This window comes from Aptenodytes patagonicus, chromosome 7 (genome assembly GCF_965638725.1).
Source record: "Aptenodytes patagonicus chromosome 7, bAptPat1.pri.cur, whole genome shotgun sequence".
Lineage (NCBI taxonomy): Eukaryota > Metazoa > Chordata > Aves > Sphenisciformes > Spheniscidae > Aptenodytes > Aptenodytes patagonicus.
Window position 1 is genome coordinate 56426975 of NC_134955.1, and position 15535 is coordinate 56442509.

At 44.4% G+C, this 15535-nt stretch overlaps 1 protein-coding gene across 1 annotated transcript; it reads right to left on the bottom strand.

The window, feature by feature from the left end:
• Positions 1-11577: 11577 nt before the first annotated feature.
• On the bottom strand, positions 11578-13555 carry GSC (goosecoid homeobox). Its single transcript, XM_076343436.1, is given in 5 exon segments — positions 11578-11900; positions 12354-12613; positions 12830-13235; positions 13237-13389; positions 13391-13555. Coding segments are annotated over 5 exon segments (1137 nt in total). The 3' UTR covers positions 11578-11747.
• Between the last annotated feature and the right edge of the window lie 1980 nt (positions 13556-15535).

Below are 15535 nucleotides of genomic sequence, written 5' to 3' on the forward strand. Positions count from 1 at the left end.
ATAGCTGCAAAACAAACAGGGGGGAAAAAAACACGGTAAAGCTCTCCAGGCAGCCAAAAGTAAAGACTTGCAGCAAATCTGTGACATCGCTGGAAATGTACAAAGACTAAAGGGCTGCAATACAGAAATGAACTGAAACATAACACAGCCCTAACTTCCAACTGCACTTATGCGAAAGCACAAAGCACTCCGGGTATTCCCATTTTGCCTCTTTCTTGATGAAAGGTGATATGGGCTGTCTGTCTTCCACCAGGAGATACCTGCCATGGAGACACTAAGATTTCTTTTTCCGGCACACCCCTGCTTCCCCCCTTCCCCAAACACTTTACCATAGCTCAGGTATACAACCGCTGGTAGCAGAAGTGAAACATTCAATACACAGAAGATGTGTTCAAATAAAACTCTGCTATAAACTATATTCTATAAATGCACAAGAGTATTCTTTGTCAAATTGAAACCATCCTCCTGGCCACCAAAAGACACACAAATTCAGAGAACAGATTATTCTTTCCACTGATATTAATCATGCATACAAGACATTATGAGAAAAGGCATGCTCAAGAGATGCTGTAAGCCCACACCTGAGGCACCTCAGTTACCACGCAATGGGAACACATAGAGTTCTGTAGGGCATTGAGTCCCTAAAAAGCAACAGCATTTCAAGAATAAATTTCTTCATTGTATTCGGTCTGTAAGAGATTTAGGTCACTTCATAAACTTAAATAACAATAGTAACTACTAATTATTTTTTCCAGTTGACTTAATATAGGCACATATTTGCATATTTTTGCATAAACAACTAATGTTTACAATTCTCATCTATATGTTAGTATAGATGTATTCTTACACATAGTTGTAATGTTTACAATGTTTATAACTTATCTTCTCAAGACCTAGGAAAAAAAACATTAATCAAGTAAATCTCCTTCCTGTTATGGAGGAAATCAACAGTATTCTACCTACTTTTCAATCATGAGTTATAAAGTTAGATCACAGGCTAAATGCAAGTTACTATGAAACTTGTTGCAGTTTAATTACTTCCTTAGGGATGTCTCTGGCATGGGGAAGTCCCCAAGTGGAATGGGGTTGATGTCCTGCTATTACTGCAAAGGACACAGTAATGGCACGAGCGGGGTCAGCAAGCTGCAACATTTGGCCAACTCCCAACTGCTGTGTCTCCTGCCCTGGATCAAGAACTGTTCCAGAGCACAGTTAACTGGAAGGTCACATACAACCAGCCTTGCAAGGTCCAAAGGGCTTAGCCCCTTTACAACCCTTTTAATCTTAGCTGTTGTTTTCTTTGGGAGGAGGGTGGGGATGGGGGAAGGTGTTGGTCAATAATGAACTATCCCTGCAGTAAGACTGCTCTTACTTGGATAAAATACACTGTTGATTTGGGGGCAAAACCTCCACGCTATTCCATGTACTAATAGATTAAAACCCAGTGTTCCAAATAGTTGCTTTGAGGTTGCAATAATTTTCAGCTCAGCTCAACACCTGCCATGAAGTGGTTTTCCACCTTACCACAGTGGAGCATTACAGCCTTGTAATTTATTTTGATAGGGAGCAAGTGACAAGCCAGAAAAGATTCCATCACATTAATGAAATTACAATGTGTAATGATCACATTTAACTTGCAGTTAGTGATTACAAGCACGTTTGGTAACGGTGCACTGTAAGATCTCTCAATGGGATGCTGACAATACTCAAAGAAAAGCTATTCTGCTTGCAAATGCAAATATAGGCATATGCAATATAAGAACCAGTAAAAATATCACACCCAGATACAGATCATGAAGTTGCCAAACTCATTAACCATTTTCTGCATTGCCAGGCTAGGGCAGATCAATCTTCTGCCTCCACTCCAAATGATTAACCCTTGAGATCCAGTCCCTCTCTTTAACAATTCATTGGAAACAGTTCAGAAAATAAAATGCTGCAAGCTCTCACTGTGAAAAAGCCCATGGATTTATATGGTTCTATTCCCCCCTTACTCTTGCAATCTCTTCTTCTATAGCCTGTACACTGTTCCTCCCCTAGAAGTGCAGAACATGTGGCAGAGGGCCAACCTGTTCTTTCCTTGGTATCTCACACTTGCTCAGATACCTCTTTGATGAGATCTGAAGTTGTTTTATCCCTCCTTCAGGATGGATTTTAAATAAGATGTCAGAGGGGAAAGTGAGCTCTAGTTTGCAAACCTATCAGCCTACTGCTGGTGAGGCTACTGAGGTTAAGTCAGGTTTTGCAGCATTTTCATTCTCAAGAACCTCTTTGATCTGGTATTACAAATCCATCTAAATATTTTCATTTTCCAACCTAAAACATGGCTCTATCTGCAGTGAATAGAGGAAAACAATCACTTCAAAGATACTCCGATGGAGAAATAGTATTTAGTACTTGGTATCGATGGATATCATATTGAATGATTTCCATTTTACAGACAGAAACATATCTGGCCTAGCTGAGACCATAGGCATCCAAGAGTTTCTAATAACAGCAGAACTATGGATAATGTCTCTTCTGTTACTTCCATACTAGTGTCCTGTTCACTGGACTGTACTACTCATTCTCAGTTTGTGCTGTAAATATTACCTATTTTTTTCATTGAAAAGTCTCTGGCTAATCTATCTTAGCAAGGCTATAGCCTGGAACACTACCTTATGGGCCTTGCAAGTTTTCTAAACACTTCATTGTTGTTAGTAGATCCCAGTTTGTGTCTGCCAGGTATGGGTTCAAACCTGCTGAAAAGGGTAAAGAAGGACTTCAGTCCTTGCAAGTACAATCTGCAAGTCATGTATTATTAGCCGCAGCATGACCTTCCATTGACTTTTTTTCTGCACAAAAGACACTTCCATACCAAAGATAGATCTCAGAAGTTTTCAATTTTATAATAAGCATCATCCTATACCCTTCAGGTCTCCTGAGCTGCCTGATAATTGATTGGTCTATGCGGAACCCCACCATTTGGATGTCACACATGCATAACCATGAGCTATCAGAAAGAACTGCGGTTTCTAAAATGGGTCAGAAGGCTTCAGTTATTTACAAGTATAAATTCCTGTCTTCACAACTTATGCTGCAACAAACAGTGGAAGAACTTCCAGTAAGAGGATGTAAAAATAAATAAACGAAAACAAAAACACATGATGGTATACAAACAAAAATGCATTTCAATTCTTTGTTCCAAAAATAAACATGAAATGTATCTCCTATTATTTAAAAAAAAAAAAAGTCTTAAAACATCAGTTGTACCAACATACTTTCAATCAAACCTTAAATGGTTTTAATCCTCAGTCAGAACCCTCAATAACTGTTATTGGCTATATCTGTGGGCCAAATCCTCTTAGCAAGAGTCATGGCCACTCATAGACACACTGAGTTTACATCTAGTGTTGACTTGGAAGGATGGGGAGGTGGCTCTTACCTGCTCTTCTTTCTTCTTGATCCAGGGCCAAGAGTGGCTTGGCAATGCAGTTTGGAAGAGTACTGCTTCCAGTTCACATGCTCTTCTTCCAGAGGTGAAGATCAGACTCTATAATCCCAAAACCTTCTTTCTCCAAAAATGTCCTCAGACATTTTTCTAGGACAGCTGTGTTTCTACTTTGTGCTGATCCAAAAGTGATTAAAAAAACACAAATGAAATTGAGTGGGATCAATAAACTGGTTCTAAACCAGTACCTAGTCATTATTTAAATGTCCAATGGTTTTTAAAAGAACCTAGACTTGAGGCTGAGGAAAGAACAGCAAAAGCCTGCAGAAATAGGCAAGATGCAAATGAATAGACTTTTAAAGACTATTTTTAACATTGGATTTAATATAAAATCTTTTCCTTTTTTGTTTTAATTCCATAGTCATCTGACATCCAGCCAGCCAAGACCAAAATTTTCAGCATGTAACCGAAGAGACTGTGAAGCTGAAATGAAAACTGATTCTGTTCCTAAGACAGCTACTTCAAAGAGACTGATATTAGAAAGAATGACTCTAGCACACCTAATGTCCTAGCTTTTAGTCCTCAACATGAATTCTACTAGCTCCTTAACTGCAATATGTCTGGCGACTGAACAGTTTTCCCAGTGATCAGTCAGCCAAAGCATTAAACCGTCATAAGCAATATGGCCATAATCAGTCCCTGTTTCAGTGTTTTTTTCTGATGTCAGAATAATTTAGATGCCCGGATATCTGAAGCAGTTGTGCCAATGAATACGTGAGCAGAGAAAAACACAGCTGCTTTCCAATTCAGGAACACTGTTCTGGATTTTCTTAAACATCTGGTAAATCAGATATTCCTTTAAGGCCAAGCATGATGGGTATCAATAAACTTTTATCTTGCCTTTTTGCAGGTGGCGATAAGCCTCATACAAGGTCTGAGGGCCTAGCGTTGACCCTCGTCAAGCCTCATTGCATGGAGAATACCTACTTCTACATCAAGGATACACTTGCAAACAATATTAGTGCCTCTGAAAAGCAGTGATAATTTACTCATTTAAAGACTGCATTGTACTAGTATAATTATTTCAGTGTAGAAGCATGGCTTTTATCTTAAAAGATATCCCACTAAAATTTTTAACATTAATACAAATACATCCTTAACGCTTATTCCATCAACAGTACTAACTGCAGTGACTTTAGTAATACAAACCCATTTCTACCAATAAAACTGCACCTGTACAAGATGGGAAGGACCACTTTAGCTAAACAAGTCAGAGCAGAACAGTTAGAGAATTTTAAGGAGAGAAAGCTCCCCTGGGATTACTAATGATCCCTTCCTGCATGGTTCTGTCCCATAACCATTAGCCCTTTTGACCAGGGATTAACGCCATCTATTAATGTAAGCAGGAAATATTACTAGCTCAAGAAGAAAGTTTCTCATTAATTCACAAAGGCTTTGGGTCAGGCCTCCACATTATCCTTTCAACCAGGCTAAAGGAGCCACAAGTGAGTAAATTTCATTGTGAAGAGCTGTCTCCATAGCATTAGGGCCAACTAAAAGAAAAATACAGTATGTTCTGAAAATGTGCGTGATAAACACAGTATAAAACCAATGAAAAAGTAATATTAAACAAATAAGACCTAATAACTGATGTAAACGAAGCCCGAGACTTTCTATATAATGACAGGAAGCTCCAAATAAAGGGTACTGGGTTCATGCCCTTCTAAATCATTACAGTTTCCACAGAAAATCTCAGCCTCCTTGAGGCTCTTAGGTTAGGGAGATTTATAGTGATAACAATAGCAGTAGTTTATTTGAGACAGTTAATCAAAATTCTAGCACTTATAAGCCCTCTGTGGAAACTACAAATTTAAGAAGTTGAAGACTAAATATTCAAGAGTAAGCTTGCAATCTACACAAGTACAGTAAATTTCAGTTATGTGTTTCATTATACTGGTGCCTTATAGCTTTTAAGGGGTTTACAACTTGGCTGTAATTATCCACTATGGGGTAAAATTTGGCATAAAAAGAACTCTTTTCCATTCTCTTCTCTTAATAGAAACTTACTCATTCTCTGCTGGTACTGCATTCCTTGCACATGCAACACTCAGCAAGAGTTTTTGGGTGTGCAAGCAAAGCAGGTCAGGGCTGTCATTTTGTGGCTTTTAAAAATACATCTTTCATACACCAAAACCATATTGCCCCTACCTTCACTTATCTTCCATTAATTTACTCTTCAATTTGGGTTCACTCACATGGCAAAAATGTGTAATTTGTTCATGAACCAAGAGAAATTACACATACAATTACATAAAGCATAACCATGAAGGCCTTATTTTCACCAGAAAAGTCAAAATCCCACCAGGATAACAGGAAAACATGGTGATGGCATTAAAATTCACCAGTGAAAAAATGTCATAACTTCTGCTTCCCCACACTGTGCCAAAGACTTCCTGCCTGTCCCCCTGAGGAAGAGGTACCTAAGCATTTCCAACAGAAAAATGGAGTAACAGGAGTTCCTCACCTCAAGATCACTCTGAAAATTCACAGCTAAGTTCTTTGACAGTTTGCCAAAATCCCTAAATAAAGGAAATAAATAGAGTTATATTCAGGTTCTACATTCATAACACCTTGGAGTCAAGAGGGATGCCAGCTCCAGAAGTTCTCATCCTTGTTCTCAGCAGCTCATCCCAGCACGGTAGTTTGCAGCGCAGATCCAATGGTTTGTGATGCTACCCTACAGACCAGATCGCTGAAATGATACCATCAGAATCTGGCTCCCAATTCCTCATGTTTTTTTTCTATGAAAAGAATGTATTAAGTCTGCCATGTGCACAGGTCCACCCGCCTTGGACAGAAAGGGGAGCAGAAGCCCTGCAGGCAGCTGCCCTCTTGAAGAAGACGGTTCAGCCCAGAGGAAGGGGTTTCCATAAGCCAAAGTCATCTCTTTTGCCAGGGTGTAGTCAAGGTGAAAACCCAACACACAATGTTAGCAAAGCACTCTGCAGTCACTGGGTAGCAAACACTGAATAAATCCCCTCAAAGACAGAAAAGCATAAAGATTTATTATTATTGTACTTATATAAATAAACACAGGCAGACTCTGGTGGGGATTCAATGCTTAGTTCAGAGTTTTTGGGGAAGGCCCTTTTCCTGGACATAATGCAAAGGGACAATTATAACTTCTATGTTGGCACATGTATTTGACATGTTTTGGGGTATACTAATGAGGTGAAGCTCCAGATCTCCAAGCTAAGCATGCATGTTTGTCCGGACGAGGAGTAGAAAAGAAATGCAAACAGTGGTATTCAGACATCATTTAGAAGACAGGAGTGAAGTAACTTTCAGCATTCAACTGCATAGGTACTTTTAAGCTATAACAAGTTTCCTGGCCTTTCTCCTGCTTCATATTATTCCATTCGGTTGTGCCTTAAGTTTTGCTGTATGCCCTGAGGGATATAGTCTCTGTCTGTAGACATCTATTCTATCCTGAAAACAAAAAGGGAAAGAAGTCTGATTCCTTTTTTGATTTTGCATCTGAATTCTCCAGCTTTGGATGGTTTCAATACAAACCAGAATACTGTAACACAGGTCTCTACATTGAAAGTTGCCAGATACTTTACAGAGGTAGGTCACTTTAAAGTTTGTATTAATTGCTTACAATCTAACATATTGTAGCTACAACTATTACTTTTGTATAACATCCTCTAATCAAATCAGGGTAAGTGGCAACCCTAGAGAAACAGAGTAATTTGACTGAACTTCTCTGTCTAGCTTTAGTCAAGACTCACCAGGTCTCCAAAGTAGGAAAACATAAAGTATAAATGGAATGAAACCCTAAGGGGGTAGAATACAAAACAAAAACTCTTTAGGTTTTTGTTCATTTGTGCTCCATGGTGTATAACCCCAGAGAACCAATAAATGCAGATGGAGCACAAAAAATATGAACTCACCTTAATGTTGCTTTTTTTTTATAACTTCCACTAATCCAAATGTTTGCTTCACAAGTCATGTGTAAGAAAGAGTTTGCACAGTTTATATTCCCAGGATCCCATTATGGTAAAGCTCAAAACCAGTTCACTCAAGTATCAGTAAAACTGAAAGGAAAAAAAAGAGTCCAGATTTTCAGCTGATAATAAATCACTTTACGTCAAGCAAAAAAATCTCACCTCTGCTTTCCAGTATTACTTATTGTAACAAGACTACAGAAATAAATATGGTAAATAGGGTATTAAATAGAAACATAAATTTTGGCCATCTAGATGCAGATGGCACAATGAAGATATGCATCAGATTGCTCAATCTGCCTCTACACAGCAGAAAGCTTCTGCATTGTCCCCTTACTACACATCACTCTCCCTAGCTTTCCCTTGCAAGAGAATTTCATGACCTAAACCAGCTTGGTGTCAGGAAGATTTATTTGGCGTATGCTTCTTTTGTATAATTATTCAATTATTACTCCTATAATGCATAGCATTATCTGGAATAATTCTTCACTACAACGGTGAACCTCCAAAGTAGCTTATGTTTCTTCTTATAATCCTCCCCTCACCCTACCTCCCTGTGAGATCTGAAAGGAGTATTAGTCATTCTACAGACAGAAATTTAGAAAGAAAGAAGTCCAACATTTCATAGAAAATCAGTGAGACCGCAAGAAACTGAACTCATGTTATAAAACCTAGATAGTACATCAGTACCATGAACCGTACATCACATTTCAGAAATAGCTAAGTGGGTTTTTCAGTCATATTAAATCTTCTGAGAACGGGTTTGCACCAAGGTGCAAGGTTGTATATTGCAGTGGAGGAGACAGATAAAACAAACAAACAAACAAATTTAAAAACCCCTCTTTTGGTCTCCTTGTTAGACAAGCATTAACAAACACAGCCACAACCAACTCTTTCAAAGCCCCTTTGTTAGAACTGAACCTGTTGGAACATAGCACGTATTCAGGTCCCTCACTTTGCCTTTCCCCTACTGCACCAACAGAAAGAGAAAATAATGAAAGTTGTTACGCGGCATTTGCATTTCTGCGTGTAGGAATTCTCCTAAAATAAAAATCCAGACAAACATCTAGAGACAGTTTATGCCAACCAAACAGTACAAGTGAATGAGAGATCTTATTATTACAATCATCCTCATGCTTTCAGTCATTTAGTTTTCTACTTTCTTGATCCTTTTGATGTCATCTTCTCACTGCTTTTCAGTTATCAGACTCTTCCAGACTGCATAGGATCTAATTTTGTAGTGTAAAAAAGGGAGAATTAAACCTTTAGGTTTTTGCCACACACTAGTGAGAAAAAGAATGAGACAGCTACTCCTGCTGTCTAATGGCACAAATGCCATTTTTAGTAAGCTTTTAGGTCAGGATTAAAATTGCTTTTCAATTAGATTTTAAAGCGATATTATTAACTCTAATAGATCTACATCTACATGTAATATTAAGAACAGATACTAGTGACTGCAAGATCAAGCTTATGGCAATCAAGAGTTTATAGTCAACTCAAAAATTAACTTGGACTAAGGTACAACGTGATTTTAAAGCAATCAGTGGTGACTTAATCACAATCCCATGCACAGAAAGCATGTTTTAGAACACAAGGTTTTGATTCTTACGTCACATCCCATGCTCCCACACAACAAAACGTTCTAAATAAATCCATAAATTGGCATGTTTGGTGACCTGCAGCTTCCACGGTTCTCGAGCACCTTGATCCCACTGGAAAAGTCTAAAAATCTCTGAAGATGTGGACTACAACCTTAAGTAACTAGTATTGGTTATCAAAAACATATTTAAGGCCCGCCCCTTAAAAACCCAGATCCAGTTTAACTCCCACATTGAACTATGCAGGCTAAAATCCTTAATAGTGACTCCCAAAATTACCACTCCACACACAAAAATGCAAACCAAAACAAAACGAAACCCTACCAGGCTCCCAGTGTGGCAGTAAGGATATTTATACATGGGAAGTAAAGTAAATATATAAGCATTTGCAAAATCCTGGGCAATATTATCCTTAGACCTGGCTTTTATTTGCAAATCAAGTATGCACTTTAAAACCTAACAATGACTAAATACAGAGGAGATGACATTAAAATTCCACGCAGTGAGACTTCCTGCATATAACATAACAAAACACTTCTTTTGAAAACTCATTTTCAGTAATTTGAAAACTAATTTTCAGTGCTGCTGGTTTGCAATTCAGTACAGTTTACAGAGATCGGATACACATCGTAGCAATAAGGTAGTGTCTCCAAAATGCAACAGCTCTGTAGAGCCAAACTGTGATATATATCCAAGAAGAAGAATCCATTGAGAAGTTTGCTTTTCCCCTTCCTCTTCTGCTGCACTAAGGAACAAAAGAGGCTAAATTTCTTCCTCTCTTCAAGAGAGCAGTAGCTATGAAGGTGTAAGCCCCCTAAAGGACTGACTCATACAAAACCACACTTAATTTCTTCCATGGCAGCTGTTCCTACGTCTTGGTACAGAGAGAGATTGCCCAGAGAGAGATACCACATCCATGAGGAAACATGGGTACATTAGGAAATGTTATCTGAGCAGACAGGTACTGAGATTCGCTCTACCGCACTAACACCTGCAATACGCACCACGCTACAATACCCATAAAAAGCTGGATATATCCGGAAAGGGAGGAAAAGCACAAGGACAGGCAACACAGCAGATGGCCCTTTCTAGTGTCACTGGAAGCAATGGTGAGCACATTTGTATAAACCAATTTCTTGTCTAAGTTAGACGAGCTGAATAGATACAGGTGAGTTTAGGCATTGGCCATTATTAAGGAAAATCAAAATCATCTCACTACTGCTTAACTTCTGAATGAAAGGCACAGCATGAAGATTTCCAGCCAGAGGTTATCTGCGTTGGCTTTACACCTCCAGGTCATTTGTTTTTTATAGACATTCTTTGTAGACAGGGAGAGGGAAAGGTCTTCCTAAACAAGACAACATGGGGAAACCACAGTGGTTCTGCTCTGAAGGGACGAGCACTGAGAGTTGGGGAGCCACAGGAAAAAAAGCATAAGGAAAATGAATGTGAATTTTACAGGGGGAATAGACGTCTCTTTTACGAGGCCCTCATAGAAGGAAGAGTAAAATGAGACCAGGCTGTCACTGCTTTCCTAATTGCAGAGGTGCTGCCTCAAAGGGGAGAAAACATCCATTAGCAACTTCTTGTGAAACATCCCCAAAAGCAGCACACGAGGGCTCGTACCTCCCTTTACCCTTTATGCGTAATTCATCTGATAATGGCTAAAATTTATTAATAGCAATTTTAAACACTGATGTAGCGAGATAGCTTTTCTAAACGGGGATCAAAGACAAACGCTTTGGAAACTCAACAGGCCATAACTGCAGAGAGAGGGAGAGAAAAGCGCAGGGAAACAGGCCAGAGTAACAAGTGTGAGCCGGATTTGCTTTGCCTGCAAGTATTTCCTAAGGGCATCGCCTCCAGCTCGACTGGGCCAGCGGGACGGGAGGAGCGGCGGGGCGGGGGCTGCCCGCCGGCGCTCCCTGAGGGGAGAAGCGTTTGGACGTGGGGCATGATAAACGGAGAGATGGGTATCGCCGCGGGCGGCCCAGCGAGGAGCTCCGCGGGGGAGGAGCGAGGTTTGCTCCCGGCCGCGGCCCCCCCCGCCAGCCCGGCAACCCGCGGCCGGGCCGGCCTCGGCGGGACTGCCCCGGGCGCTGCCGGGACCGGCCTGGCCGGGCGTCCGCCGCTTTCCTTCGGGGTGAAAGATCCGCCATCGCTTCTCGGCCTGCAGCGAGCGGGTGACCAACGGGCCCGGCTGACAGCGCGTTGCCCTCCGCTTGCTCTCAAACTATGCGAAACCTCGTTAAATAAGTGATTGCGCCGGCAAGGCCGCCCCTGGTCCCCCGGAGAGCGGGGCACCGCCGCTCTCCTCTCCCCTCCTCTTCCCTTCTCTCCCCTCCCCTCCCCTCCCTTCCCCTCCCCTCCCCTCCCCTCCCCTCCCCTCCCCTCCCCTCCTCTCCTCTCCTCTCCTCTCCTCTCCTCTCCTCTCCTCTCCTCTCCTCTCCTCTCCTCTCCTCTCCTCTCCTCTCCTCTCCTCTCCTCTCCTCTCCTCTCCTCTCAGCGCCGCGGCGCAGGGGTGAACAAACGCGCCGCCGTCTACCTGTGCAACATCTCCGCAACACATTTTATTTACACGAAATCAACTCGGGGCATTGTACATTATATACAGATATTTTCCCCCTCCAACAAGGCAGAGCTTGTGCAAGATTAGTAGCATCCTCTGGAGCGTATCCGACAGTCCACGGGAAATGTCCCCCCTGCGAGGTATCAGCTGTCGGAGTCCAAGTCACTTTTCCCTTCCTCCTGTCTCTTCTCCGGAGACGTTTTAGACGCTTTATTCCATTTTTGTGCGTTTTCTGACTCCTCCGAAGACGATCGCTTTTGCCTCCTCCACTTTGCCCGGCGGTTTTTGAACCAAACCTGTTACGTTAAGAAATTAAATTATTAGGGAGAAAAAAATAAAAATAAAAATATGCAAACCCGCAGACTGACCTCCGCCCTGCGGAGCCCTGCCTCGCCCGGAGCCGCTCGCAGCCGCGGCGGGGCCGACGTGCGGCGGCCGCGCTCGGACGGGGGGAGGCGGGGGGAAAGCTGCCGCTCGGGTGGGAAAGGCTGAGCGCGTTCAGGAGGCACGACCGCCTCTCGACATTTGCTCACAGCCGTGTGATCGGCTCGGCCAGCCGCCCCCAGAAGGGCGCTTGGAAATAATAATAAAAAACTTGCCCTCTCCCCCCCGCAAACCTGTTGCTCTCCCCTCCGCCAGCTCGCCGCGGCCGGCGGAGCCGGGCTGGGGCCGCACCGAGGTACCTCCAGTCCGAGCGCGTTTCAGTGCGAAAGGGAGAGGGTGGAAGGGGCAAAAGGAAAGCGAAATACCTCCACTTTTTCCTCTCTTAAGTGCACCCTTCTGGCCAGCTGTTCCCTGGTGCCCACGTCTGGGTATTTCGTTTCCTGGAAGAGGTTTTCCAGCGCTTCCAGCTGCTCGTCAGTGAAGATGGTCCGATGCCGTCTTTTTCGCCTGCAGTGCAGCTGGTTCAGTAACTGCAGCTCCGTCCGGGACAAAGTGCCCACGTTCATGTAGGGCAACATCTGATGGGGAACAGGGGACATCAGGACTGACCCAGTGCCCTCGTAACCTACGGACAGACAGACGAGACGACGACAGGCTTTGCATGAGATCGCTGCTCCCCCCACCCCGAGAAAAAGACGACACCCCCCCCCGCCCCGCCGCCCACCCGCGCTCCTGCGGGCCGCCAGCTCCCCGCCACCCCCTCCTGCCCCGCGGCTGCGGGAACAAAGAAAGCCCGTCCGCCCCGTCCCACGCGGGGACGCTCCTCGCGGGGACGCCTTACCTGCGGGGGGGACGCAGGAGCACTGCTGGGCGCCCAGGGGCGGCACGGCCCCGCAGCACGAAGGGCCCACGGGGGACGCCGGCACATGCAGCTGCCCGTAGTAGTAGTTGTTGTAGCCGAGCCGGGATCCGGTGACCGCCGGCGGCAGCGCGGAGGCGGGTGCCACCGCCCGGGAGTAAAATCCGCCGTAGTCGGAGGCGCTGCCGTAGAGCGAGTCCCCGTGGAGGCTGGGGAAGACGACGGGCGCGGCGCTCGGGGGCAGCAGCACCGAGTCCTTGCAGCGAGGTCTGGCCGCCAGGATGTTGTCGATGCTGAACATGCTCACAGGCATGCCCCAAACCGTGCCGGGGCAGGGCAGCGGGGACCGGCCGGGGGGAGGGAGGGAGGGTGGGTAGGTGGTGGTGGTTGTGGTGGAGGGAGGGGGGGGGGGGAGGCTGGAGAGACACGAAATCGAAACTTTTCGGAGAAATTTTAAAAAGGGATCGGAGCGAAAAGAGCGGAGCTTTTTCCGAGGGCAGCTTGCGGGCAGAGCGTGCGTGCGTGTCTGTGCGCGCGTGTGTGCGTGTGTGTGCGTGTGCGTGTGTGTGTGTGCGCGCGTGTGCGCAGGATCCACCCCTGGAACTTTCCCCCCTCAACTCTCGCCTGTTTACTGATCTCAACCCAGAGGGCTGCTCGGAGTATAATCCATCTGAACCTCTTCCCTTTTTTATACCCAGGCGACGTCATCCTGGATTTGGTTCCTGGTAATATGCAGATGACAAACAAAACCAGATTTGATTTTTTTTTCTCCCCCTTTTCGGTGGGGAAGAGGTGGGGGTTACACAAAGGAGTGAAAGGAGCCCGGGTCTGTGTATTGAGAATTAATGAAATTAACGTAATCCTTTCCATTAGTGGGCTTTTTTGAAAGGCCCCAGAGTTAGGCTCGATCTCTGCTGCACCGGCTAATTGCCCAGGTTAATCTTATTAATGCCATTGTGCAGAAGTGGTTAGCAGCTCCTAGCCTTGTCTATTATGCACCTACTTTGCCCGTGTTAGTTCACATTAGTGGGTGCGATTTCCTCTGTCTGAAGCTCAGATTCATTATTCATGCTTCGAATTGGTTAAGAAGCACTTTTTAAAAAAATAAACTGCGATACAACCGTGCAACTCCCCCCCTCCAAGTGTTTCTGCAGCAGGGTTTGAATCTTGCGTCCCCCGGCTCGGAGAACTGGAGGGCCATTGCGGAGTGTGCGCTCCTCTGATTTAAGCTTTATGCAGTGAAGCAGCAACGTCTTCACTGAGTAAACGAACTGGGGTTTTTTTTCTCTTTTCCTAGATCACCTGGCGGAACTAGGACGCGTGAATGTTGTAAACATTTTTTTTTTTTTTAACGGATTCAGATCCAGACAGGTATCACTTTTTACTTTTAAAAAAAGCCAGGAGGTGGAAATGTTAAAGACCAGTGCCATCTCAAGTCCCCGGGTCTGGTAGGTGTTCCGATTTGCTTCTGATCCATCCTGGTGCCTTTTTCTTTTCTTTTTAAGGAAGAATCTTTCTTTTTCTAGCTTAGAAAACAAAATCTTTAGAGTTGCAATGATACGGAGAACTTTATATTTTGCATGTTCCGTGAATTTAAAATGGAGCAGTTTTAAGTCCCTAAAACTCTTCCTGTTAAGAGGTTTGGCTCTCTTGGTAGCTGGCTCTTGTGATTTGCAGAATACTTCGTCTGTCACGACTGTCACTGGGAATCCACAGGAGGTGAACTGAATAAGATTAGACTATTTACCCCATCAACTCTCCATCAAAGAAGGTAGGAAATTGTACGCATGAAATGAAAACAAGCCATTAGGGTCCGCTTACGAGGAACACATTATTTTTCTTCAACAAAGAATATCCTCGTTAGCGCTTCCTCGCACTTTATCTTTAGCCTTCCTTTCCTCGATATTCCAGGATTTAAAACCGCAACTGAGAATGATCTAAACCAAAACCCTATTTCTAGGAAAAGACTCGTATAAACGTTAAAGAAAAAGAACGCCAGGACTTAATTCTCACGTTCTCAATACATCGCGATGTGACTAATTACTAGCGTCGTTTCCTTTACCTCAATTTATTTGCCGGCCAATTTCTTTCCGCCTTTGGCATTTCGACCTGAGCTTCGTGCAAATTTTGCAAATTTGATATAAAGTGAAACTATTTGACAGAGGGTTGGGGGTTTTTTTTTGTTAGATTTGGGATTTTTCTGTTGTTGTTTTGGGGGTTTTCTTTATTCTTTGATTGTTTGTTTGTTTGGAGTTGGGTTCCGGGCGCAGTTTTGGGCTGGTTTGTTGGGGTTTTTTTGGTAAGTAATTCCCTGGGCTCAGCTCGGTCACCCTGCACGCAGAGCAGCGCGCTGCTTAATTCCGCCATCGGGATGCTCGTTCACGTCCTCAGCGGCTCCGCTGCAATGCGCGGTAGCATCTCTCCGGTGGCCTTTGCCGCTCCCGGAGGTGAGCGGGGCTTCGGGCGAGCCGGGCTCGGAGCCCCCGGGAGAGCCAGGCCCGAGGGGGTGCCGAGAGCGGGGGCACGGCCGGCTGTCCCACCGGCGAGGAGGGGAATATCTCCGCCGCGGGTGCCCTGGGGAGCCTCCGCGGGGAGCGCCCCGCCTGTCCGGCCCGGGCCGCGGCTCTGCGGGGCGGCGGCGCAGGGCAGGGCTCCCCGCGGAGCTCCGCGGAGCCCGGGCCGCGGGAG